This window comes from Macrosteles quadrilineatus, unplaced genomic scaffold (genome assembly GCF_028750875.1).
Source record: "Macrosteles quadrilineatus isolate MER2022 unplaced genomic scaffold, UCM_ALF_1.0 Scaffold_2__2_contigs__length_208266976, whole genome shotgun sequence".
Lineage (NCBI taxonomy): Eukaryota > Metazoa > Arthropoda > Insecta > Hemiptera > Cicadellidae > Macrosteles > Macrosteles quadrilineatus.
This window is the reverse complement of record NW_026542595.1, coordinates 138,666,189-138,692,488: the sequence shown is the minus strand read 5'-3', so window position 1 is coordinate 138,692,488 and position 26,300 is coordinate 138,666,189. Positions and strand designations below refer to the sequence as shown.

Here is a 26,300-nt window from a genome sequence, read left to right as displayed (position 1 = left end):
ATGATAAATAAATATACACATGTTAAATGCAGATCAAGGGGGAAAAGTCTCCAACAATTAAACTAAAAAAGTTCGTAAAGACAATATATTTTTTCACTAAAGCAATTACTATGACAAGTTCCAGTGAGCGGGATTTATTAATTTTGTTTGGAGAAGGTTTTAACTAGGTACATTCTGTTTCTCAAAGGGAAAAGGGGTTAAAATCATATAGACTAGCATGCATAGTATGAATAAAGTACAGGGAAAACCTATAACAGTAATATTTTGAGGTAGTTTCCTTTTCTTTATATGCTTGTCAATGCTGGAGAAACGTAATTTCGTGATTGGTTTCGACAAATGGGTAATCAAACCCTAACCATGCACTGCAGTGGCAAAAATGTTAGACGTGAGCCGTTGATTAGCTTTTAGCGAATTTCCCATATAGGGAATAAGCTATTACCGTAGTACTCATGGTAAGACCTGGACGCGGGACCGATTTTTTTTTCGTTTCGAGGTCCCTAGAGGCCAAAAACACCATCCGTTCAAATTCATATATATATATATATATATATATATATATATATATATATGTGTGTGTGTGTGTGTGTCCGTTAGCACGATAACTCAAGCAAAAATGATCCGATTTTGATGAAATTCGGTACAAACGTGTAAACCTACGTTTATTCGAACGAGTTCGCGATCCAGCATGATCGGACCATGGAAACGGGGGTTTACGGGGGGTTTTATGGGGTAAAATAGGTTTTTCGCATTTTTGACCCAAAAAACATAAAATTTAGCAATTTCTTTCCAAACCATTTTGTAGAGCTTAAAAAAACAAATAATTTAGTATATTGAAGCGTTATTATGCGCCTAATGGTTACGGAGAAAATTCCAAAAAAATGTAAATTTAAAATTCCCATGTTATTCTTATGGAGAATAAGTAAACTGTTGTAGTTTGCTTGTTTATGAACATATTTTGATCAAATTAGAAAAATGTTTTTATTTCTTACAAACTATTAACATAAAAAAAACAGTTTTACCTCCCTGATGCAGCAAACCTAAGTACTTGTTAAACTAATTCTATTTAAATCGGGAATAAATGTTATATTTTTAAGTAGACATTTCAGTGTAAATCAAATCAGTCAAATGGAAATTCGCTTAGTCTGCAGGTTTGCTGCGGCGGGGGTATTTCAAATATAGATGAATATAAACTCGTTAAATGTTTTAAAATAAAATCATAATATATCCATTGAATATAACATGTAATACTATCTAACAACTAAATGGCTAAAGAGGATGAAGAAGCAAATAAATAGGTATTGTAATGTGGTCTCAACCATGGTCTCAACTATGAACCCGCTGAACGTTTTAAATAGGCCTATTTCGATAGAATGTAAAGTCAACCGCACTTTTAGCAGGAATTCCACCACATAAACTTAGAATAAGAGTAGTTTCTATTTTTGTTTATATTATTTTGACCAGAACCAAATCTAGGGTAAAGTTTAGTCAAAGGGATGCATTTACACTAATTTAGTTTACCTTAACGAAAGGAGAATAAAAGTAGAAATAATAACTGGGCCAGGTCGCTAATTCAGTGGGTTTTACCAAGAACTTAAATTATCTCCACATCTTTATATGCCTTTTCATATTTCACGAAGACAATTTCCGAAATTACAATCGGGGAAGCATTTATATCAAAGAATTTTGTTAACTATAGACTACCGGTAAGCATTAAAATGCACAAACATACGCCTGTAAATTAAGTTACCATTCTTCGCAATGTAATGACATATTTGATGTAATACAGTATAATGATAATTAAATGCTAGAAACTCAGTTTCTATATCCCGTAAACTGATGCTGAGCCGGCCAAACTCCTAGCGCCAATGCCAAGCGATTTTATGCCTATTTTTAATCGCTTAAAAATTATACAAGCAGGCTCCGTATCAAAAAAAGCTTCAAATAAAAAATAAAATTCATACTTTGATCTAAAACTTTGCCGCAGGAATTTTTTCCCTGACCAAAAAATAAAAAAGTTCCTCGCTTACTACATTTTTCATGTTTTTTATGGTGTTAAAAAACAATCATCTGTTTTAATTTGCCTAAATAAATTATAAAAATTATGTTAAGGTAAAAACTAGCTACATAGTAATGAGCACTGGTTTTTCCAGAAAAATAATATATCAATTTGAAATTTGTATGTTAACAAATAAGTGTAGCAGAGCAGGTTGAGTGAATGTATGTTTGTGTAAAACAGAGAGGTTCATTCGGCCCGTCCGCCTCGGTATCCCGCCAATTCGATTGACTTATGGCAGAGACTGTACCGTTGGAGCTTATGAAACTTGGAGGTTATGAACCGCTCTGTTTATTTGATATTTAAAAGTTGGAGTTTGTGAAATTTGGACATTGTGAAACTGTGCTTATTTGAAAGTTATAGTTTTGGAGTTTATGAAGTTTGGAGGTTATGAAACACACTGTTTATTTAATATTTTAGACGTTGGACTTTGTGAAATTTGGACATTATGAACCTCACCCGGAACGTTGTATCGCGCGTCAGCCTGTTGTGCCAGTTCTCGAGTTTATTTTGGCGCGAACCGTTTTCAGCTCCGGTTTTTCACTTCGGCACGGGACCGTGGTATTCTCGTACTTTTGTGTGGTGTGTGTAAATGTGGTGGGTGGGGTTGTAAATAGTTTTTGAATAGTTTTGAAATTTTACTATAATCGTCTTCTCTGTAAGAACAGTGTTTTTATAAATAATAATAACTCTTTTTTGACATTGTGTGTGAACTATTTTTTTGCATTGACGATCGTTCTAAATGACACTTGGACGGATTGTATATAATATTCTGTGGTTATTATTCCAATAATTACCAACTTTTGTGTCAAGAAACAAGTTTGTGGGTCGTTAGACACAAATATGACAGTAAACGGACTACTTCTTCCTCGCGGTGACTTAGCCAACCGGCCCCACCGGCGGACTACATCAATTGACGTACCGGAAGTAACGTCACCAATAATGACCAAAATGGAGGCCTGGGGATCTTCTATTGACATTTTGGATGCATTCACATCATTTACTTGGGGAGTTATCAATAATCATATTTCAGCACTTTAAGCACGCAATACTAACCCATTTCAGCACTCAACGTGACAGTACCATTTGCATTATAGTTCGCCGATTATGTTTTTCAATTTAATTACAGTTTGTGACTTGGCTATACACCAAGCAATTTGCAAAGTGCAGTTTTAATGAACGAACAAATTATAATTACTTCCCCTTAATTAATAATAAATTAACCATTAATAATTGGTTCCCCACACTACCGCCTCTAGGGAAGGTTTAGTTAATGACCTAATATTAACACGCATGTAAGTGATTATCAGTAGGTCAGAACGGTAAAATAGTGGTTACTTGCAGTTTGGATAATGTTATGTACTGAACCGGTCAATGCAGTTTTATGTCACCTCTATAGATATTTATTTTGTATAAACCTCCAAATACAGTTAACATTTACTCACATGTTGCACATTTTGATTTGTTTAATGGAAGTAAATTTAATTACCTATAGCGAAACTATTGTTTTCTATACTTTACCCTAATTAGAGTAAAACTTTTCTTCTTTCACAAATAAAACCACGCTCATAAAAGTGACTGCGTGATAAATCTCAGCAATTTATATAAATTGGGGTTTTTTTGGGGAAAATTTTTGTATTTTTATCTATTTTATTTTTAGAACTAGATTGGTATGGATTAAAACTTACTTACTGTATGGTTTTTAATTTTTTTTTAGATTTGACACATTGTTCTATACCTAATAAATCCGACCCAAAAAAAAACAAAAAAAAACGTTTGGTATGGATTATAACCTCCCTTCTGTATTTCATTGTGATACAAGTTTAATAAAATATTTAATATTTAACATTGTGCTTTTGGACTTGAATTAAATCCCACCTCTGTAGCAAGTACCGTAAGTTACTACTTTTAAAACCCAGAAGGGTTAAAGGTATTCAATACAGAATGAATGACAGATGAGCGGGCATTTAACAGATAAGAGGACATAACGCCCTCTCGCATATCATGTTTGGTTTAGGCTAAGTCTTGTGTTGTGTCGTTACTACTGCGGCCTTCTTATAATTTCTCTAAATCTTATCATTGTATTTATCTTTCTTATCTTCTTACTCTAACGTGGAATCATTTCCCTGTATTTTTAACATATTTTTTGTTTATTATCAGGTAACTATCGATGGGAAACAGAAATGCCTTGCTGCACTGGTCTGCCGAGGCCCTTGTGTAAGTTTTATTTGTTTTATGTTTTGTGTTACATATTTTATTTTGGTTTTGTTGGTTTACATATTGTATTGTTTTATCGGTATTTCAAGTGCTATAACGTAGAAAAATTATTATTTCCGGTAGTTTACCTTAGTAAATTTAAGTAAATAATTTTAATTGTTGGGACTTGTTTAAGGTTTTTTGTATATTTTATTTACTAAACGGTGTTTTGCTAACGGAAAAAGAATATACTCAAGAATAACGTTACACTGCGGGTACTGTAGTTAGAAGAAGAAATGAAAGAAGAGTGCTATAGTTTGAGAGACCTTATTTGTTGTACAACTGTTGTAATAAATCAGGAATTTGAATTCAACCTCTTTCTCGTAGAAACGATCTTAAGAAGGCGTTTAAAAGAGAAATGCTGTACTTTAAGTTTTAACTCGCACACGTCGTACATTATATCAATTTGAGTAATGTAATATCAAATAGAACTACATTAGCTTTCGACGGATTCAATTGGTAGCAGCATAGGGTTTATAAGAGCTTGTAGTGCAATTTTGAGAAGAGACTTTATTGCTAACCACTTTGATCCCGCGTACGTAGATCGGTAGATCAGTCTGAGGAGGCGAGTGTGAAGCCAATAAGTATCACTACATGCATCATTGAATTTAGCATCACAGGGTTTATAGCCTAGTGGATAGATGGTGGATAGTCAATGGCGACACGTTGTGTAAATTTGAGGAGGGTCTGCGAGTGTGAACCACATTATCTCATGCTACACGCTTGACCTTGAAGCTGCGACCTCTCCCGCGCCCGCGCGTGCTACGTGCTACTCTCCAGCTTCCGCATCCGCTCTCTGTACCTACCATCACTCATCACTCCCATACTTCCTCCCTCGTGCTGGGGAACGGGGTTCATCCCAGGTTCGGTATATGTATTTAAGATACTTCATTCACAATAATTATTCTCTATATTTGCTCGATATGTATTGCAAATAGAATTTAGATTTTTTTATGAATTGCAAATAATTTTCTTTACAGCCATAGACATCTGACTATACTTAAACAATGGAATTTTTTTAAGTCAGTTTTGTAAATATAGACAATTTTACCGTTCTAGGTAATCATTTGTTTAAAAGAACACATACTTGAAAGGCAAACGATAATGGGCGGGATCATCGACGAAACCGCAAGGTTACAAAAAGTCGTATATTTCGAACCACGTGAGGTCCATAAGAACCTTATGGTACAAAAACGTGTAACGTCCACCCCATGTAACGTGCAAATAGGTTGTTTTCATGTCAACCTATACCATTCTACATCTATAAACAAATTAGACTCCAAATAACCATTTTTTCGCCCAAACGAATCACACTTTTAAAGTAAAATTCTATCTGCAATCACATAACAGCTATTCTGTAGTTGGGCATTATTATACATGTTCCTATTACCGAGCTATGTGCCAATAACTCAATTTCCAATAAATTAGAACACATCAATAACTGATGATTTTTGTAGGAAGGTTGCTTGGACTGTTGACACTAAACAGTCTTCTAAAACAATGACGTCAGCAACTGAGACAAGGCTCGGGTTTCGGAGAACCTCACGTCAACAGTGTTTGTATTATAAACTTGAGAATACTCATACGACATCCAGCTCACAACTTATAGTTCAAAGTTAACAAAGTAAAAATGCTCAAGGCTGAAATGGCAAACTTAACATTGCAAAACCAGCACTGTAACCACTATGATACCCAGTTTTTCCCTCTTTGTAGCAAATATGTTGTAGGAGAAGATCCTATTTTACCTAGAACCAACGTGAGAATAACTCTATGATAGCATAAAGCGCTAACGGCCCCCAGCACGTAATGGGTGTGAATAAATTTGTCGGCAGCGTGCGAGGCGCCGCCCAATCAAATTACTCTTTTGAGTGAAATTAATCACGCCACTTTGAGGCCCCGCTTTGTTATTTTTCACTTTTAACACATTTAATAGCCTACAATAGATTATGAGGACCTGTTGATGTAAAACATTGAAATTACTGTGTTTATTTTATCTGCAGTCAATATTGTCAGTTCTTGGAAAATATTTGTTTTTCTATTCCTATGTTTCCTTATTGTGAAACTTAGTATGAAAGTGCTTTGCTTAGTTTCATTATAGGTAAAACATACTTTAGTCTGTGGTTTCATTTAACATACATCCAAATTTTTTGAAGAACTTTGGCTAAATTCTATTATTTATATAAAACAATTTATTAGCGAATTTCCCTATAGGGAAGTAGCTATTACCGTAGGTGGCACGGTAAGACCTAGACCCGGGACCGATTTACTTTTTCATTTTGATGTCCCCAGAGGCCAAAAACACTATTCGTTCAAATTTTTATATATGTATATATATATATATATATATAGACTTATATATATATACGTCCGTGAACGCGATAACTTGAGTAATTTTTGTCCGATTTTGATGAAATTTGGTTTAAAGGTGTAAAGCGGGATAAACTTGAATGAGTTCGCGAACCAGCACGATCGGACCATGGGAACGGGGCTTTACGGGGGGTTTTATGGGGTAAAAATTGAATTTTCTCACTTTTGACCCTCAAAACACAAAATTTCCCAATTTCTCTTTAAACCTTTTTAAAGAGCTTAAAAAAACAAATAATTTAGTATATAAAAGTATTTTTGTTTGATTATTAGTAACGGAGAAAATTAAAAAAATTGTAAATTTAAAATTCCCATGTTATTCTTATGGAGAATATTGTCAAATGTTGTAGTTTGCTTGTTTATGAATATATTTTGATCAAACTTGGCAAATTTATTTATTTTGTACTAAGCTATCAATATTTTACTCAAAAACACACTTTATTAGTTTCCTTGTATCAGCAAACCTAGGTACTCGTTAAACCTAATGTTATCTTACTAATATTATAAATGTGAAAGTTTGTGTGTTTGTTTGTTTGTTTGTTTGTTTGAAGTTCAATCACGCATAAACCACTGGACGGATTGGGCTGAAAATTGGCATGATGATAGCTTACATTCCCGATTAACATATAGGCATATTCTTATCTCAAAAATCCTTTCGGGCTCTGCCCCAGTGGATCTGTAATTCCCCATGTTAACCTTATGAGTATTCATATTTAAAGGGAATTAAAGAATTTAGTCAGCTGTTTCAACTAAAAAAATTTGGTTCTATGATATGGAAAAGCATTAAAAAGTTATAAGATTTACCAACAGGGTGCAGCACTATATTTTTTTGCATTTATGAAAACAGCTAATTTGAACTAAGTAGCAACAAAAAACTGTGATTCGCAATGAGAACTGTCAAAGTAGGATTGTTTACAGTTATGTTTATGTTTTTCATTTCATGAATAATTTGTGATATTTTGCGAATTGTTGATAATTTATTTTTCTCTATTGTTTAGGTGAAGTGGTAGAACATTATGGCTATGGTAGATGTGTAATACTATAGAATACTGTAAATTTAAAAAAGCAAATTTTATCAAACTGTGTCCTCCCTTATTGCAAACGCAAAGCTTGAGTATAACTGCAATAAGCATTTTATACTTATATTCCAACCCCGTACGAAGGACGGGTACTCTGCTAGTTAAAATATATTTAACTGAAAATCAATTCAGACAAATGGAAATTCGCTTAGTCGGCAGGTTTGCTGCGGCGGGGGTATTTTTATAATAGTTTTGAATTTCAAAGGGAAACTGTAAACCTGTACCTTGCGATGGGATTTAAAGCCCATTTATCAAGACAATTTGGACGCAGTTTAAACAATCGCAAAGCTACAGTCTTTTCTCAATATCAAACCGACATCTTTCTCATCAACTAGGTGGTCACTATTTTCACTCAACTAATTACTTTAAGTATAAAGTTTGTAATGACTTTGGATGATTTTCCTTATTTTATAGGTTGGTATTGTTTGTATAAACTGTCCATATTATCCACCTCTTTCTTTAAACTGTGATATTATACATCAATAATTGAATGACTATTTTTAACTGTCTAAATCAAATCAATCTCAACATTCTTGGTCTCCCGGCGAATGACCAAATCAATCTCGTGACAATGGTATTCAACTAACGAAAACTTATGCAAACGTAAAAAAAATAATGTTACATACAATAAAATAATAAGAATGAAATTAAATTTATTCACAAACCAACCCTCCCTAACCACACTAACTACTGGTCCATTACGCACAATAACACCCTAATATACCTGAGTATTAGTTTCAACTTGCACAATGCAAGTGGGACAATGGAAATGGAAGACTGTTGACAATAACTGGGGAGGATTGTTAGTTGGCGGAAGTAGATTAGAGTGAGATGTTATCTCCATTTCCGGTACTGCTGCCTCCAACACCGCTATTATCATATTACACACCTCACGTAGGCCTAATAACTACAACACCTTTGCTTCACCTTTGCCCACAACGTCGTGTGTAATTGTTACATCTAAACGTTTGAGTTGTTTGTAACTGTTATTATTTGTAACAGTTTTTATGTAACAGTTTCTTGTAACCGTTACAATTTGTATCAGTTTTTGTAGGACTTATTATCTACATCTTTGCTCAAAAAATAGTATGCAATTGTCACATGTAAACATTATAGTTTGGTTTGTTGTCGGTATCAGATGCTTGTAACTGTTATTTGTAACTGTTGTTTGTATGCCAAAAACTATAACCATTGACTATATATTATTAAACACATTTATAGTGAATGCTATACCCATAGATTAGAGGAGTAGACAACTCCTTTAATCTATGCTATTACAACTTCAGCCTTGCTCAAACATCGTATGTAATAATTGTTACAAGTACGTATTACAGTTAGGGCTGTTGTCGGTAACTGGTGCTTGTAACTGTATTTGTAACCTGTTCTTTGTGTGTCTAGTAACTGATACATTTGCTTAGCTCTCGCTCGCAACATTGTATGCATTTGTTGCCTGTAGTTATGGTTGTTTGTTGCAGTTGTCTGTAACTGTTACTTATAATAACAGTGTCAATTTTAACCCCTATTATGTATACCTGGATCTATTAACACATCGAATTAATCTTTAGACTTACGACTACCAGATAAACAAATTAAGTCCTCTACTAATATAGTGTCCACAATCACAGCATTTTCTGTCTCCAGTTACATTATCACAAAAAGATAATTTATCTAATATTCCCACCACTTTTGCGGATGTTTTATAAGATTTATAAATCCCCAAGTTTACAAACACTGTTGACATATTGAGGTTCTCCGAAACCCGAGCCTTGTCTCAGTTGCTGACGTCATTGTTTAGTAACCAGAAGACGGTCCTGTCAGTGTCAACAGTCCAAACAACCTTTCTACACTCAATTATCCACGGTTGTTGAAGCGTTCTACTGATTTATTGTAAACTGTGGGTGTCCTTTTGGCGTTCAATGCGTAGTGGCAGTTTCCTACACCCACCCCCTACTGTTTACCTTTGGTTCTACCTACTGTGTGGGAAATATGCGTACTATTCTCTTTTGAGTAGCTCTAGGGAAGTCCATCTTGTTTATTTTCCTTTTAAAATTTCTTTACAAGATTTACCCCAGTAGTTTACAGTTCAGTGTACACTAATACATATACAAAAGAGGAAATAACGTAATTTATGGTGAACTGAAATATTAAATTGGAGTATTTCTTATAGTAGTAGCAGAGAGTAGTAGAAGTATACTAATGTGGAGAGATTTAACAACAGTTATTTTTAAAGTTTCTTCAAAAGTGTTAGCATCCTTGGTGTAAGTATCCCGTTAAATAACACAGATAAAATAAACATTGACGAGAGATATTTGTTTTTAACCCAAATGTAAGTTTTTTTTGTTAAGAAGTGTTATATAACAAAACTTTACTGAATTAGTCATTTTTTTAATAAATTCATAATGATATTACATATTCATATGACATATATACATATAATTAATAGTTAATAATAGTTATAATTTCTAACGTGATATCATTGACTTAATAATACAGAGGACGCCCAAACTTAATCTACTAGCTGTCGCAAAATCTTCATTCTCATTGACATAGTTGACTAACCTGCTCACTGAGTTTGCCATCCATAGTTAGAGTAGTACACACAAACTTTATATCCTAACCTGGTGAATTTTTTACATTAACCACAATGACTCTCAATATGATTCTGCTCTGTGTAACAAGTTCGCGATCCTGATTCCAAGAGTCGTGTCATAGTGAGCTGGTGTGAGTACGGAAGTGGGAAGTGACAAACGTGGTGTCATCGTGGAGGATGGGGCAGAGGCATTGAGCACGATCTAGTATAACGGACAACAGTACGCAGCGCACACAACACTGCGCAGCTTCGCTAGCCGATGCCATGCCACGAAACTGGAACAACAGTCTTTTACAATATCTAAGACATCCATAGATTATTCATAAGTATTAATCGTTTACATCCTCAAGGATCATATTTTACTGAAGCACATCTTTAGGAACTAAATTACGTAGGCATGGTGTTAACACTTTTGTACCACTCTTGTGCATGTTTGAACCCATCGCTGCTTTATCATGCCCATTGTACATACTTCATTCACATCGTTCACTGTTGGTCAAACTCATTCAGACACGAACACGAACCAACCTAATATTTACGTGTGTGTCAGTTGCAACTAATCGCAATTATTTGTACGTACTGCCAGTCAAACACAACAAAATAAAAATCCTATTCCTTTTTTAAATTCTAGATGATTGCTTGAAATGAACCTTTAGGTCCAAAATACGTGGTTGTTCAAAAGCACTACAGGTATTTTTACCCTCTTTTTTTCCACCGCGATCCAGAGGCTAATAAATATCAATTAAATGTTGTATACATAATCAAAAATGCAATCAAATCATTAAAAATAACATCATTAAGTAAATATAGTGAACAAAAATGGACTTAGACAACTCCTTGAAACGTCAAATTCGTTCTCCTGTAGGTTCTTTTCTGTGTGGAATATTATTACGGTATATCGCTGCCACTGATCACGGAATTCGCATCTAAATAAAATTTTGGGTCCAAGGATGAAGGGCTCGGATCCAAGCCAAGGCCGTCAGCCAGGTTTCCTGCCAGTCTTCACACCTCATGTGTTACAACAAGTTTTTTGTCCTCTCAATAATTAATTCTGAAATGATACACGAATAATGTGGTGATAAAATCGCTATTGGGCAGTTCCACAAATTAACAAACTTTGCCAAATGGTATTTTTACTCGCCTTAAGTTTGTTCTACATTAAGGGTATTTTTTGTCACTTAAGTACAATCATTGACTATTGGATACAGAAGTTGTTGTATTAATAGTCAAAGGTAAATTATAAGTATGATAAAGAAACTGACAGATTCCTCGACAAACTGTAATGTTTAAGCCGTAACAATTACGTTTTATAAGACAACTAATACTGTTGATTACGAAGGCGTTAGGAAGGGCTTAGTATGTTTTGTAACAGTGTTTATTTACTTGAAATTTTGTACAATTATTGCGGTGTTTACTCTATAACCAGTTAATTCGAAGTTTAAATAAAACAATTTCCTCAAAGTTGTATCCTCTTTGCACAATTTACATTGTTGTGTTAGATTAATATTTAAAAATAATACTCGTATAATCCAATAACAATCTAACACTCCTAATATGTGTATATACAATTTGATGAAGCACGTAATCTTGTCGCGGCTTGGAGAATGAAAAAAGAAGACCATTGGTGATATTACAACATCTTACGCCTCCAAATACTTTCTTTTTATTTACGTAATGTGTGGACTCAAATTCCGTTCGATTCTAAGTTTTCCTGTCGCTGACCGGTCACAAAAGTTATGAACAGGTATTAAGGCACGCTTCCCTAGTAGATGAACTAATTAAGACAGCTGTCTTTTTAGCGAATTTCCCTATAGGGAAGTAGCTATTACCGTAGGTCTCATGGTAAGACCTAAGCCCGGGACCGATTTACTTTTTCATTTTGATGTCCCCAGAGGCCAAAAACACCATTCGTTCAAATTTTTATATATCTATATATAGAGATATGTATATATAAATATATATATATATATATATATATATATATATATATATATATATATATGTGTGTGTGTGTGTGTCCGTTCGCACGATAACTTGAGTAATTTTTGTCCGATTTTGATAAAATTTGGTTTGAAGGTGTAAGGCGGGATAAACTTGAATAAGATCGCGAACCAGCATGATCGGACTATGGGAACGGGGGTTTATGGGGGTTTTTATGGGGTAAAAATAGGTTTTCCCCATTTTTGACCCTAAAAACACGAAATTTCACAATTTCTTTTTAAACCATTTTGTAGAGCTTAAAAAAACCAATAATTTAGTATATTGAAGCGTTATTATGCGCCTATTTGTTACGGAGAAAATTAAAAAAAATTGTAATTTTGAAATTCCCATGTTATTCTTATGGAGAATAAGTCAACTGCTGTAGTTTGCTTGTTTATGAACATATTTTGGAAAATACTTTTATTTCTTACTAAACTATTATCAAATTATAAAAAAAATCTTTTTTATCCTCCCTGTTGCAGCAAACCTAAGTACTCGTTAAACTTATTCTATTTAAATAGGAAATAAATGTGCTATTTTTATGGAGGCATTTTAGTGTAAATCCAATCAGGTTATTGGAAATTCGCTTAGTCTGCAGGTTTGCTGCGGCGGGGGTATTATTACATTAGATTAGGTTACTGTATATTTTTTAAAGGACGTTGACAAACCTACTGTAGGTGCGTATTAGCAAGATGAATGAAGGACGAGTGTTGAGTCGTTAATGGATATGAAAGCTTTGTTACTTAGAGCATTGGTTCTTTGGCCAGGATCATCTATAAAGTCCAATAATTGAGGACAGCAAGTCCAGTTTCTAACCATAAAAGATTGATAAAAAAAAGCCCTGTCTTCTTTTAGGATTAAACCTTTTGACTATCAGGTGAGCTCTAAACCCACCCTTAAATGTGGGAGTGCACCTGAACATATGTATTTTACCTGGTGTTCATGGGCACTTCCATATTGCTGCTACGGGGATTAACTATATATACTGTATAAGTTCAAAACTAGGTAACTAGCCGATATTAATCATATAATATTGAAGCTCATGAGATCAATAATCTATTTCATATTATTCCAAACTTATTTCCCCACATAGTCTCCACGCTGAAGAAGCCAGCTAATTTCCAAAGGCCACCGAAGTCCGCGGCGTCGGGTGTGCCTCGATCACCTTCGGAGGTCCTTGAGTTCGGAGCTTCCGCCTGCGGCCGCCAGTCGCGCTGGTGTCGCCGGTGGCTCATCGCTACCGGATTGGGCACAAGATTTATAACGCCCTGTTGTGGATATATTGTGGGTTCGTTACACAATTATAATGCCATAAATATTTCTAACGCCGCACTAGTGAGACGTGCTAACGCATTGTGTGTAGATCCGTGTAACGCGATACGGGTCTAATTTGATTTACTTTGGTGGTTTTGTCAAATTATTCTTGACATAGGAGTATCAGGTGTACAAGTTGAGTGGTACGGTGGAATATTTTTGGCGATTGATACTATTAGTTGTAAAATGTTCTTAGCATTTCAATAAAAAAAGTGGGGACTAACTTCAAAAACCTTACTACTTTCCTTTTTCCTTATTGTAAGATTTCTAGGAAATTTAGTTCAATGCTTGACATGAGGATAGTTAGGCCTAATTGACTAAAATGTGAGTGCGAGGGTTTGGAAACTGTTTAGTAACTTTATAAATTATGACGTAAATTATAAATATAAATCATAGCTTTACTTTACATCACAATACTAGACAACTGTGTGATTGTGTGCAGACCATAATTTATTCATAACCGTAGGTTTGAAATGTCACGTTCTTAATTTTTCTATCAGATTTAATCATTCTTCATATTTGATTTTTTGATACAGTTGTTACTAAAACAGAACAATCTGTTAAAAAAACTAATGTTTTTCGAGAAAGAAGCAAAGCACAAATTGTAAATTCTACAAAAAGAAAATAAGTGTCGAAAATAGTTTAGTCAAAAGTTACAAACTTGAAATACACACGATGATATCAGGCTTTAGCTTTTACATTATAGGCCTAATTCAATAGGCTATATATTCACTGAAGTTTGCCGTTCCTACAGTTTAACCACAAATCTATCTAACCATATCGATTTCGAGACATCATCTACATCGTTAAGTAGAGAAAGTTAAATAAGCCAATCACTCTTTGCCCCTCGCTTAACAGCTTTCCCGTAGCGTGTGGAACTGTTCATTTATGCAACGTTATTTTATGTAACTGTTATTTTCATGTAACGGCCGTTTTGAGGAACATCAAAACTAACGGCGTTGGAACGAGGATCCTTACTGACTTTTAACGAGGCTGTTCTACGATCGGATCTCGTTTCCTCGTTTGCAGGTTGTTTTTCTCCCCTTGTTACTTAATTAAACCACACGCACTTACTGCATCGTTATATTGCAGACGTACTTATTATATTAGCCCGAAAATATCGCATATTCCTATACAGATCATGTCGGTTTATAGTCAATGGCATCTCCAGAAGAAATAATTGACATTTAAGATTTACAAAAAAAAAACACACAATTACCAGGGAGACCAATTTACTTACCCCGCAAAGATTCTTCCCGGACTGAGAGTTATAAATAAGAAAGTTACTCTTTCCAGGCATAAGAAAAATAACTACTAACTACAGTACCGGTTACCAACGTTTTAGCATAGATTAAAACTCTTAAATCTATGGTTTTAAGAGCTATCGAATGAACGTGTAGATATAAAGTCAATGGTATAAGTCATAAGTAATTTATTTTCTGAATATGTACAGTTTTGTACAATTTGTATGCCTGAATAAATAAGACAATCATCAAATAGACAGACATACTCTTCAATTTGTTTTGTGAATCGGTTAATTAAAACCAGAATTTACACGACAAAGGTTTTCTTTTCTTTACATGTTCCTCCAGCAATATATCGGTTGTCCAGCAAGTAGTATTGCGAGGGAGGGACTGAACGGACAATATGTTATGTTTACAACCTAACTTTACCCTCTGTTGTTCTCTTAATCGTCACAAATACAACATTTGAAACTGCAACAGTGAGGGTAGCAAAGTTACAAGAAACTACGGCGAAACTTTCTGAAGAAATCTGCTGAGTAATATGGACAATGCGTGTGTTATCTTGAATGTCCATGTTGGAAACACAATCACGAGGTGCTTTGGAAGTTGTCTCTTTTGTTAAGACAGTTGACATTTTATGTCATGTTTACTTTTGTGTTGGTGTGCTTTTAGTTTTCTCGGAGTAGTTGATAACGCGGTGGATGCTACTTTTTGTCTGCTCACGTTGTAATTCAGAATATTTATTTAGTTTTAACACTCGTTGACGTACAATAAAAAAAAAGATGTTAAAAGTTATCCTTGCAGTATCCAAAGTACTCGTAACAATTTTACCCTTGGATCATTTACTTACTAATTGTATTTTGTTTATCAAGTTTTGGTCCAAATTGACATTGCAGTGAATGCTTTAGTGCTTCAGTGCTTTAGACCATGAACAAATATTAATTTTGTAACGTAATTATTCTTATTGAGGATTGGAAAAACTTAGATTACCGTAGGCTATGTACGAGCAGAATTTTTGCAATTTGTTAATCTACAGGTAATTCTTCTTCTTCTGGCGTTCAATAAGGCCACACCGTTTATTTACACTAGGTTTTGTATTTCATATTGTAATAGTTTATGGGAACATAAATTACGCTTTAAGTATTATCATGAATTATACAAGTTGCCCTTTTAGTTTCGCTAGATAGTAAGGTTGGTAAACTGAATAAAAATAACGGAATAAGTTTTTGGTATCCTTATTGATGTTAACTTTTAATCCATAATTGGCTTGACACTGAAAACTGGATTAGAATATGATTATATTGTATTGTAGTTGCACATCAGGGGATTCATAAAATCTAATTCATTGTTTAAATGCAAAGATAAACTCCGTAGTTGATTTAATAGCAAACTGCGTTTATCATACATCAGTGATTCGTATTCCGTGTACACCAGTCTTCCCCCCCTCCTAAACCCCCCCCCCCCCATAAAGTGCCCGCGGCAATACGGCACCCGCCTACCGTGAAATTGCGCCCCTGCTAACTGCACTGTTTGCCGCCGTTCTGATTTTGGCGCCACTTTCTTTCATGATTTCTCCTAACCTCTTTTCGTCCTCCCCCCGCTCCGCCCGCGGCGCTTTCTATGCCTTGCTTTTCTTTCCGCCCTCATTTGTTTACTTACGACTTGGATCTAAAGCTGTAACCTCTTTATATAAACTAAAATAGAAATTTCGTTCAGTATGTGTGGACGTCTATAGCTATCTCATAAACAAGAACGGTATCCGGTTGACAGGGAATAGCCAGCGATGAATGAAGAGAGCATACCTCTCGCTAATTTCTGGGACACGACAGATTAAGAAGCAGCGGTTCACTAAACTTTGTACTCTTTACACTGATAATTACGTTAAAATGTTCCACAGCAAAGTTTTATTTAATTTATTAATGGGCAATTAAGAAACAATCTTTGTCATCAAAATTCGTAATGTAAATGAATACTGCGTTTAATATAATTATATATTACATTAATTGTTATAGTAATAAATACTGCACTGTAAGCCCTATCAGAATCCATGTCCATAACATAGCTTTTGCAGTCGCCAAAATGTTGGACAAGACAGCGAGGTGACAACTGTGCTGAGTATTCGCCCCGTCACCACCGCCTCTTTAGCTCAGTGGCAGAGCGCTGGTCTTGTAAACCAGCGGTCGTGAGTTCGATCCTCACAGGAGGCACCTACTTTTTATTGCTGGATTGTTTCAGAATATTCTTCTTCCTTATCGATTGAGTGTAATTAATGTTGTAAAAATATGTATTTGAATTATTCTTATCGCAGTTATATATTTTGAAAAAAAAATTAAACTATATTTTCCTTTCTGCTGAGCAAATCTTAATTTTTACTTAGCTTGTAGTTTTACTATTGGTGGAATATACGATTGCGTTTCTAAATTACACCCACACCAGTAGCTGCGCATATTATTTTAATGCGTTTTGCATTTACTGTTTGTGGCATGAAAATCTAGATTAATTAATAACAACTTATTCACATCGTGTATTGGTTGATAACTATTTATCTAAAAATTTATATTTATTTGTATTATTAGTACACATAATTCACACATAATGATGGCAGTCTTGATTGTAATTTCGATGTAATCGATTTCATATTCGTTGCTATAATTAATTGTTGTAATTATAGATTTAATGAATTTGATTTTAATTTTATTACAGCTTGTACTTAGTTTTTGACTGTGCCTCTTTTGCTATGCAGTGTATAATAAATCTTAAACAATTAATTGTGCCGAATTCGGCTACATCCTGTGGGTTACTCTCGTATACATTATATTCGTATCCCTGTTTCAAGCAATCGATATATTGATATTTTGTTAATTTGTCTTATAATTTATGAATTATTTTGAACATTATAGCATTAAATTACGACAAAATTAAACATTAATTTATCTTTTTACCATATTAGCTCAGTAATTATTAGTACCTAATATTCATATGCTAAAACATTATGTTTATATCGAATATTTTTGGTCAAACATTTCATCGTCATAATTTAAAAAAATGTTCTACCCATCACCCATCACTTAAACTATTTGGTTCCTTTTAATCGGACTACTTCGACACCTACAGACGAAAATGTCCCTTTAGAAAAACAAGTTGCCTTTGGCATTTAATTAATTATTGATATAAGTAGACGCCCGGACGACCCATTCCTATGTAAAAGCTGTTGTTAGTATAAGAATAATATTGAATGTACAAGTTGAGTCATCGATAAGCTCGCTGATATCAATCACTCATTTCTGTGACGTACAGCTTTTTAACCACGCTAAAATTAAAGAATAATATATTATAATCATATTTTGTATCATCCCAGCAATTGGTACTGTGACTGGGGGGTAATTAGAATTTTGATAGTAGCATACATATTAGACAAGTAATGTCTAATTTGCACACAATTTGGCTAAAGTTGGTCCACCATGTAAAAGGATATCTACTCAAGTACTGTATATACAACTCAAAAACAAAAAAGTACTATTGTCAACAGTCAAAAGTAAAATGTAAGCCCATAAGCAATTGTGCATTACTACATCTAGATAGGCACATTCGAAAACTACGAAAATGCGCGTGGTCGGTCCCCCAATAATAGCACACGGTAGAGAATTTGGTAATTCCTCTGCTTGTCCAGCCCCCCCCCTCCAATTACCCCCATCCATTGTCCAGATATCTGTAACCTTGGCGGGAAGTGGGTAATTGGCCGATAATTGTTTTCAGTTGGCGTGTAGCTTTGTGCTGTATTGTCAAGTCAAGTCCACGCCAGGCAGTTGCTCCTCAACACGTAGTAAAGGTTGAGTACTGTTGTGTAGGGTTTGGACCGTTCCCTAAATTTATAAAACAATGTTGGAATATGTGTGCATTTAAAAATCTGGACGCGTACATTTTCAATATCTCGCATTCCGTTGAGTCGTAAACGTATGCGGTTTAAAATACGCACAAAACGGCTTTAGCAAACATATTCATACCATTTTAAATGTATGCGGTGTACTTGTACTGTCAGTACATAGGAAACATCAATTTGTACTGTTATGTTTTGCAAATGTATTTTTCTAATTGTTGCAACGGAATAGGAAATATTGAATACGGCAGTGTACTTAAAAGAGTAGTGTTAAAACATCTGATATGTTTAGAAATTGCACAAAAAAAGAAGACTGTACAGTATTATAAGCATTCCTAAAATAAACTATATAACTTACATGTTTGTGCGTCACTAAACCGTTGAACCGATCGTGAAACTTAAGAAATTGTTTCATATGTTATGTGTGGTTCTGTCTAAGAAAAATCCTGTAGGATGGATTCAAACAAGATTCACAAGATGGGAATCAAGTAGCTCAAGTCAAAACAATTTGGAGATATTGGTTCCGCCTCGAATCTACAAAATGTGACCGCGAAAGCTTGTTAATGCAAATTAGCGTTGTAAGCAGTATCAATAGCTCTAAATATAATAGCATATACTAACTAACACACAATACACGTTTAATTATGATAATAGCGAACGCTTAGTGTTAACGTATTAGCTCTCCATAACCGTTGCACGGGGAGCGAGCTGGACTAATTAGAGCGTGGTGCTTAGACCCAAAGGTCCCAGGGTCCAAATCCTTTCAATCACCAATGAATTTTACCTACATGTGAAGATGCCGCGTCATTCTTGGCCTAACTTGAATTAGTTTGAAAACTTTTCGTGGCAAGAGCCTAGCGTCCTTGAATATGAAGATAGGATCAAATATATTTTTAAAGAATATATTGTTTAGTCACCGTGCAGCCTACGCAGTACGCACCCTCCTCTATAGTCTGCGCAGAGGTGAAAGGCGCATGCGCTAGATACGTCTGATAACTTTCACAGCAATTATCAGCTGGCACAAATGTCAGCTTGTATAACTTCGCACTTGCCTCCAAAACACTTCCGGCTCTTTCGGCGGGAAGGGCTTGATTGATTAGCTGTATCAGGTTTATATAGGTGCGGTATCCTTTGATGTGTCCGTGATCATTTCATTTACGGGTTTTGTGAATTACTGTCTGCCCGTAGTGAGTTAGAAAATGTCGAAAGTGATTTCTGTCAAATGTTCAAGTAATGATGGAACAGCTGATCAATTGTTACAAGTGAGAAAGGAGGAAAGGACTGTTTATGTTGATTCAATATCAATATCTACTAAGCGTCATTATCATCAGTTAAAAGAATTATTGAAGGATTTTAATACTGAAAATAATCTGGCATCTCTAATGTGTAACATGCTTAAGATGAAATGGAGATACTGCATTTCAAGTACAAGTTACGTAATTGCTATACGTAATGTTTTATCTACGTCAAATACACGATACATTATGGTTATTTACATTTTCTACAAGAACCACTTGAGTAACTTTTAAAAATATAAATTTTAAAAATAATATATATATTTTTCCTACAGTCACCCGACAAAGTTGGCTTCCTTGTACTGTTTATAGTACAGAAAGCTGATAATTACTGCTTATTTATACTTTGCCGTACGGTTTATACTTTTTTGTACGGTTTATACTTTGTTGTACGGTTTATACTTTGCCGCACATCAGGATTCCAACGAAACAACACAAAACAGCGTGGTTCTATTATGCACGTAATCCGTGTACGCTTGGAAATAGGTTGGCAACACTTAAAGATAAACTATGAGTAGCTGATTGACTATTATAACTACGATTTAACCTGTCATTTCGTGTTTATAGTTTCGGTATTTCTGAACTTTCTGGACTTTTCTTTTAAACGTTTTTAAAACATTCCTACGATCTTAATAAACAAGAAAATACCTTTAACGTATTTTTTAGGCGCGGAAACCACTTCAAATTACAAAAACATACGGAACTATATTCTCAAAACGCGGAGCACATTTCTTGCCGAGGAAAAATAGCGGAGTGATACGAACCGCGGGTACTACTTTCTCTAGGGCACCATTATTTTGTGTTGCCAGGTGAACCTAAAAACGTGTTGTATAGTTTTTGAAAGACTAATTATTTATATGCTTTATAGTGACTGTAGGAAAAATATGATGTGTAACACGAGTTGCTGCACTCGAGATCATTCCGCTGCTCTCGTTTGCAGCAAAGTGCAACTTTCACCACTAGTTACACAAATAACTATTTTCTGGAAAATATTTATTATTTTATCTATGTTAAAGCTTCTTGAGTAAAAATAATACACTATGCTGTATTTTAAAATGCAAGTTGTATTGAAAATCTATAAATAATTAAGCATTTGTTGGAGAATAGTATAACGGTGGGTTGATTATTATGGTTATTTTCGCGTCTAATCCGTTTTACTGTGGTAGTCAAAAATCTTTAAGCCTAGTTCACACGGTGCGAGTTTACAAGCTACTAGCCAGCGTAAGCCGGCGAGTTGGCGAGTGTGCTTGTATTCGTTCGCACAATGCTTTTTCCACTCGCTCAGTAGCTATATAGCTTCAGCTTGAACCAAATCCTCCGACATCTTTGAATAACATGCGCACAAGCACAAGCAACTGTGTTCACACTGGGCTACTTTACACAACTACTCGCTCAAAAGCTGGCGAGTTGGCGTGTAAAGTAATGGTAGTGGCATCGTCAACTTTTTCCAGAGCTTTTTTACAAGCAGCTTTTGAGTGAGTACATCGTTCACACTGAGCTATTTTACTAGCTGCTTGTAAAAAAGCCGACGTGTAGCTTGTAAACTCGCCCCGTGTGAACAGAGCTTAAGTGTTTTGTTAAAAAAAAACATATTAAAATAATTAATTGAAGTTTTTTAGTACAGTATACTGCTTTAATTATGCCTACAGTATTTTATAGGCTATAAAATAAGTTTTTGGTTCTTTGTTAGTTTTATGAATTTATTAATACTTGATTAACCCGAGGCTATGAGGCTTTTCATTGAGCACCTTTGTAACTTTGGAACGTAATTCAAAGTCTGTGAATTGTATTAGTAAATTGATGCAACTTACTCAATGTAACTACCAAGTAAAATTGATCGTAGTAAATACTCGAAAGAGCACAAACATTCATATCCTGGTAACATTCATAGTACATGCTGAAACTAATGTTCTAATATGGAATAACTGTTTAGGCTCCTATTTTCAGCCTTTAGTAATTTTACTCTTATTATTCGTAGGTTTTTGTTGTAATGTAACAATATAATTACGGATGTTCCATCACAGAGCGTCATATAGTGATAGTCATAATTTGTACAATGTAATAACGTAAATTTCTTTCCTACGTGAGGAAACGATGAGATCCGTGAGAAACATCACGAAACTCATACATTCACCAATGTTCTTGAAAACAACAATATTAACTATATCAAAGATCGATTTTTAAATTACTCTTTGCGTTTTCCAACCATCTTTTCAGCTTCACCAATGTTATATAAATGTTATTAGATTACCTACCATTTACCAAGCACCTATTTTACAGTAGTACACTTTAACTAGAATTACAGCACAAGTTATCTTGGCAGTCATTACACAATTTCGGCATACCGTAATGTACACCGTATAATCATATTGTCGACAGACTAATTTAACAATCCCCTCGTTAAGTAGAGCAGATGATCTCCGATAAGGTGCTACACTGGCGCTGGCCACGACACCTAGCAGAGAACCGGGGAACTACCAGCGCCACTGCCTCCGCGATCTCTAGCGGCGACGAAATCAATTTGGCTGCGGCTGCATTTGATTGTTGAATGATTATACCGAGTAGAGTGATTGTTTTTGTAACTTTCTTTTGTATTTTCGCTTGGTTTATTTAGATGCATATACTGTAATGGGTGTGTAAAATGATTATTCTAAGAAAGACAAGTTAATTCAATTATTCAATTTTGTATGATTAATTCAATTATATATTTATAATATACTTGTGTAAGTGTAAGTAATATGACCACAACATAAGTTAAAAACAAGAATTGTTAAAAGTATTCTATAAAATATTGTGTAGACTCTATGAACCGGAACAAAAATTATAAAAGGTCTCTTCTGATTTTATGTTTAAGTTTTATGATCAACTCTTAAATTACAGTTGTAGCCTTTTGTTGATACTGTATCTTTAAACAGTATAATATCTCTATTTTAAGCATTATGAAGTATCACTCAATAATTTATATTTCTAGACCTGGACTTAAAGTAGGCATTATTACAAGTCTAATACAATGCAGGATTGAATTAAAAAATCTTTTTTGTGGTTTAGGTCAAATTCGTTTTCATACAACCTCAGAGTAATACAACCTAAAAGATTTCTATTTCGAATAGCCTTGCAATTTTTTTTCTCTGCTAAAGATGTAGCGTGTGTTAAACAATTTTAAACTCTACAAACTGTTCACTTCTCCAAACGTTATTTTACAAATCGTAATTTGAAATGATGTTGAATTTACAATGTAACTTTATGTAAATGTCGGAGGGAGAGGAATTGGCGGGTAAATGATCAACTGAACAAATAGCGCGCGAAAAACAGATTGAAGACACTTGCAAGGAAGGAAATAAGATTCTTGCAACGCTTCAGAAAGACTTTGGGAAGTTGTTTGGGACTTTATCATTGGAATTTCCTCATGACACATTGCCTTTTCAACCTTACTATCTACATTTCGTTTTTGTAACCGGTAAATTAAATGGAATGCAGAAAATAGTTGGTTATAATATCGATTTGTTGGAAAATTTCAAAATTGGATTACCCACAGAGAAGTGGGTGATGTGGTTTATTTTATTTTTAACTTGAAAAAAGTATTTTTTTATTTCGTTAAGATGAAATATTATTAATCGTAGTGAACACTATAATTAACTGCCTATGTGCTGTTTACGTGTTCATTATTTCTAAATCATACAATTGATTACCAACGTTTAACGAAATAAAATAAATGTTTATGGAAGCAATAATTATTGTTCACTGCGTTTAGTACTGCATACGTATATTTTAAACCTCAAAAGGTTATACTGGATATAGGGTGGGTATTGTTTTTCGGTTTGCCAGAACACTTTTTGTAAAATCTTATTTTAATACTGATAAACCTTTAGCATACATTTTGTAATAGCAAATCCATTCAACTCTGCACATCCAACATCATAAATGGAGGACTGATTAATCAAACTACATAAATCTAGTAGAAATGTTGAGGTTAGGTGCTGAGAAGTTTAGTTACTTTACGTCACTTTATTATGATTAAACATAATCTTTGCTATATAAAAAACCTTTTTCATTAGATTTTAGGCAATACACTTTATTTCCAATTTAAGAACCTTTTCTGCGCTTGAAACAAATCAATATTGTTTCAATTCCACGATCAGCGGACCACTTTTCATTTCCCGTTTATTTGGCAACTCTATACCCGTTTTATTGGGCCTAATTCTCGCGCGTTTCCGTTTTATCACCCATAAACTTGTCCCGCCATTACAGCTGGGCGCCGCGCGTCGGTTTTTACGTCACACGTTTTAGAACTCCGGTCTCGTTAATCGCTCGAATCTCCACAACTTGTGTTAAATCACACGCTTGTTTGTCACATGGTGACAAGTTTGTGTGAACGATATGTTTTACAGATAAATTTATTTATTCTTTCAAACTTGTTTTATATTTTCAACCAAAGACGAGGAGTTGTATTCAATTAGTGTACTGAATTTCAAATGGAAGATTATTTGAGTACAGTAACGTGTTAGCTCAATAGCACACTGAAGAGCTATCTAACACTCAATTGAAAGTAACTAATAGATAGAAACAACTATTGAATCTTGCACGTAGACTTTCCGTTATGGTGTAAATCAAAGTCCATTTTGATTAGAATTTGATATTCCGGCAAAGATTAATTGTGCTTATGTCTCCTTTCTTATTTGTTGGGTTAATTTATCACTATCTCGAATGAATGATAAAATAACAGCAAACACAACCACTCATTGACTTTGGATATTGCAAGTAGTCCTACATCAGTATTTTATGTTTGATGTCGCTTAATTTTACATGTACAAGATCTTAAGCAAACTTATGTGAAGTCAAGAAATCAATCTTGAAAACACAGCCTATATCTATTCATTGACTGCCTATAGAAGGATTTTGATTACATTATTGCGTGGTTTTCAATTGAAAGCCACGTTTAATTGGTTGTCCGCCAGCCCCAGCTCAAGTCAATTAAATGTAAATGAAACCGCAGTGGATCTGATGTAAATGCGGCGGGGACGGTGGACCTGTCGTGCTCGTGCTACGATCTTTACTCAACAATTGGTCGTATAAATCTTGCAGTAATATACCTAATGGTATTGTCTCCACTTAAGACAATACAACTTTGGGAGTTGTTATGGATACGTCATAATTTGACGGTATCAGAAGAAAATACTTCTTCTTGAACTGAGTGTTATTCGTATCTTGGGGGTAACCTAAGTATTTTACAGCTTTGTAAATAATTTAAAATTTTAAAATGTGTAAAACGGTATAATTTTACAGTAAAATGTTTCCTCACATTCATTTAGTTGAGCATTGTACGTAGTATAGTAGCTCTTTTGATTTGAGGACTTTGCCAATTGCCACTTTATTTATTTATGTCATAATAGCCCGTGCAGCATTTCATAGCCCAAATGTTGGTCAACCTATCAATAAAAATCTGTATGTAAAATTTCCCTAGAAAAAAGCAACACTGGAAAACATTTATCCATGCCTTGAACCCGCCATTCCAGGCTGTTTTAGCAACCAGAGCTCGAAACTTCTATCTTTGAAACATGGGTTTGAATCTTCCCAATCCTTAAACAATTTAGCGAAGTAATAATTCCGTGACTTGGAGGTTAATAACCTGCTTTGCTTTAAGCTCTAGATCTACCTACTTAACACAATAAAAGATTAATCCTAATGAAATGTACTTTCATTTGTACAACTCCCTCACCAGAATTCCTATTATAGAACTATATACCACTTAATGAAATATCTTAACGATTTAAAACCCTACAAGATCACAGTTTAGGAGACAATGATCTCAAAGTCCCGTTGTAGAGAGGCCGCGGGGGTTTCGAGTCGTGCCGCTCCGTGGCCGCGCGTGCAAACCTCAGTTTGGCCGCGAACCTCGGTTTTTGGCGGGTTTTGGGCCCAATTGTGGCTTCGGCCTTGCGTGGTAATTGACACGTAATTACTGTGTTGTTCGCGAAAAACGTCCGCGATGGCTCTCTGCGGCCATTCGATGGGGAATCAATCTACGTCGATATCTGGTTGATCACAAGAGTTGGGTACCGGTACTATAACATTAGTCGAAGGTATTTTCGAAAGGTTATTGGTATTTATTTGGGTGACATATTGGACGTAACTCTTGGCGCCACACATTACAAAGGTTTTAAATTATATCAAATTGATAGATTCTTTCTCTTGTTTTCCTTGATGCCTACAACGTGTGCGTATTTTATTCCTCATTGATGACATGCTGA

At 34.7% G+C, this 26,300-nt stretch overlaps 1 protein-coding gene and 1 non-coding gene across 5 annotated transcripts in view; both read left to right on the top strand.

Annotated features, from left to right (window-relative positions):
* The window catches only part of LOC128987739 (uncharacterized), a 282,377-nt gene that overhangs the window by 239,431 nt on the left and 16,646 nt on the right, over positions 1–26,300 (top strand). For 3 of the 4 annotated variants that reach the window (XM_054408744.1, XM_054408745.1, XM_054408743.1), the window contains one exon: positions 4,214–4,270. The exons of the other annotated variant lie outside the window; for it this stretch is intronic. In XM_054408744.1, the coding sequence (XP_054264719.1) occupies positions 4,214–4,270 (57 nt within the window). The remainder of the gene's footprint in view (positions 1–4,213; positions 4,271–26,300) is intronic. 4 annotated transcript variants of the gene reach the window in all.
* Trnat-ugu (transfer RNA threonine (anticodon UGU)) lies at positions 17,016–17,087 on the top strand. Its single transcript has one exon. It is a non-coding gene; the product is annotated as a tRNA-Thr (tRNA).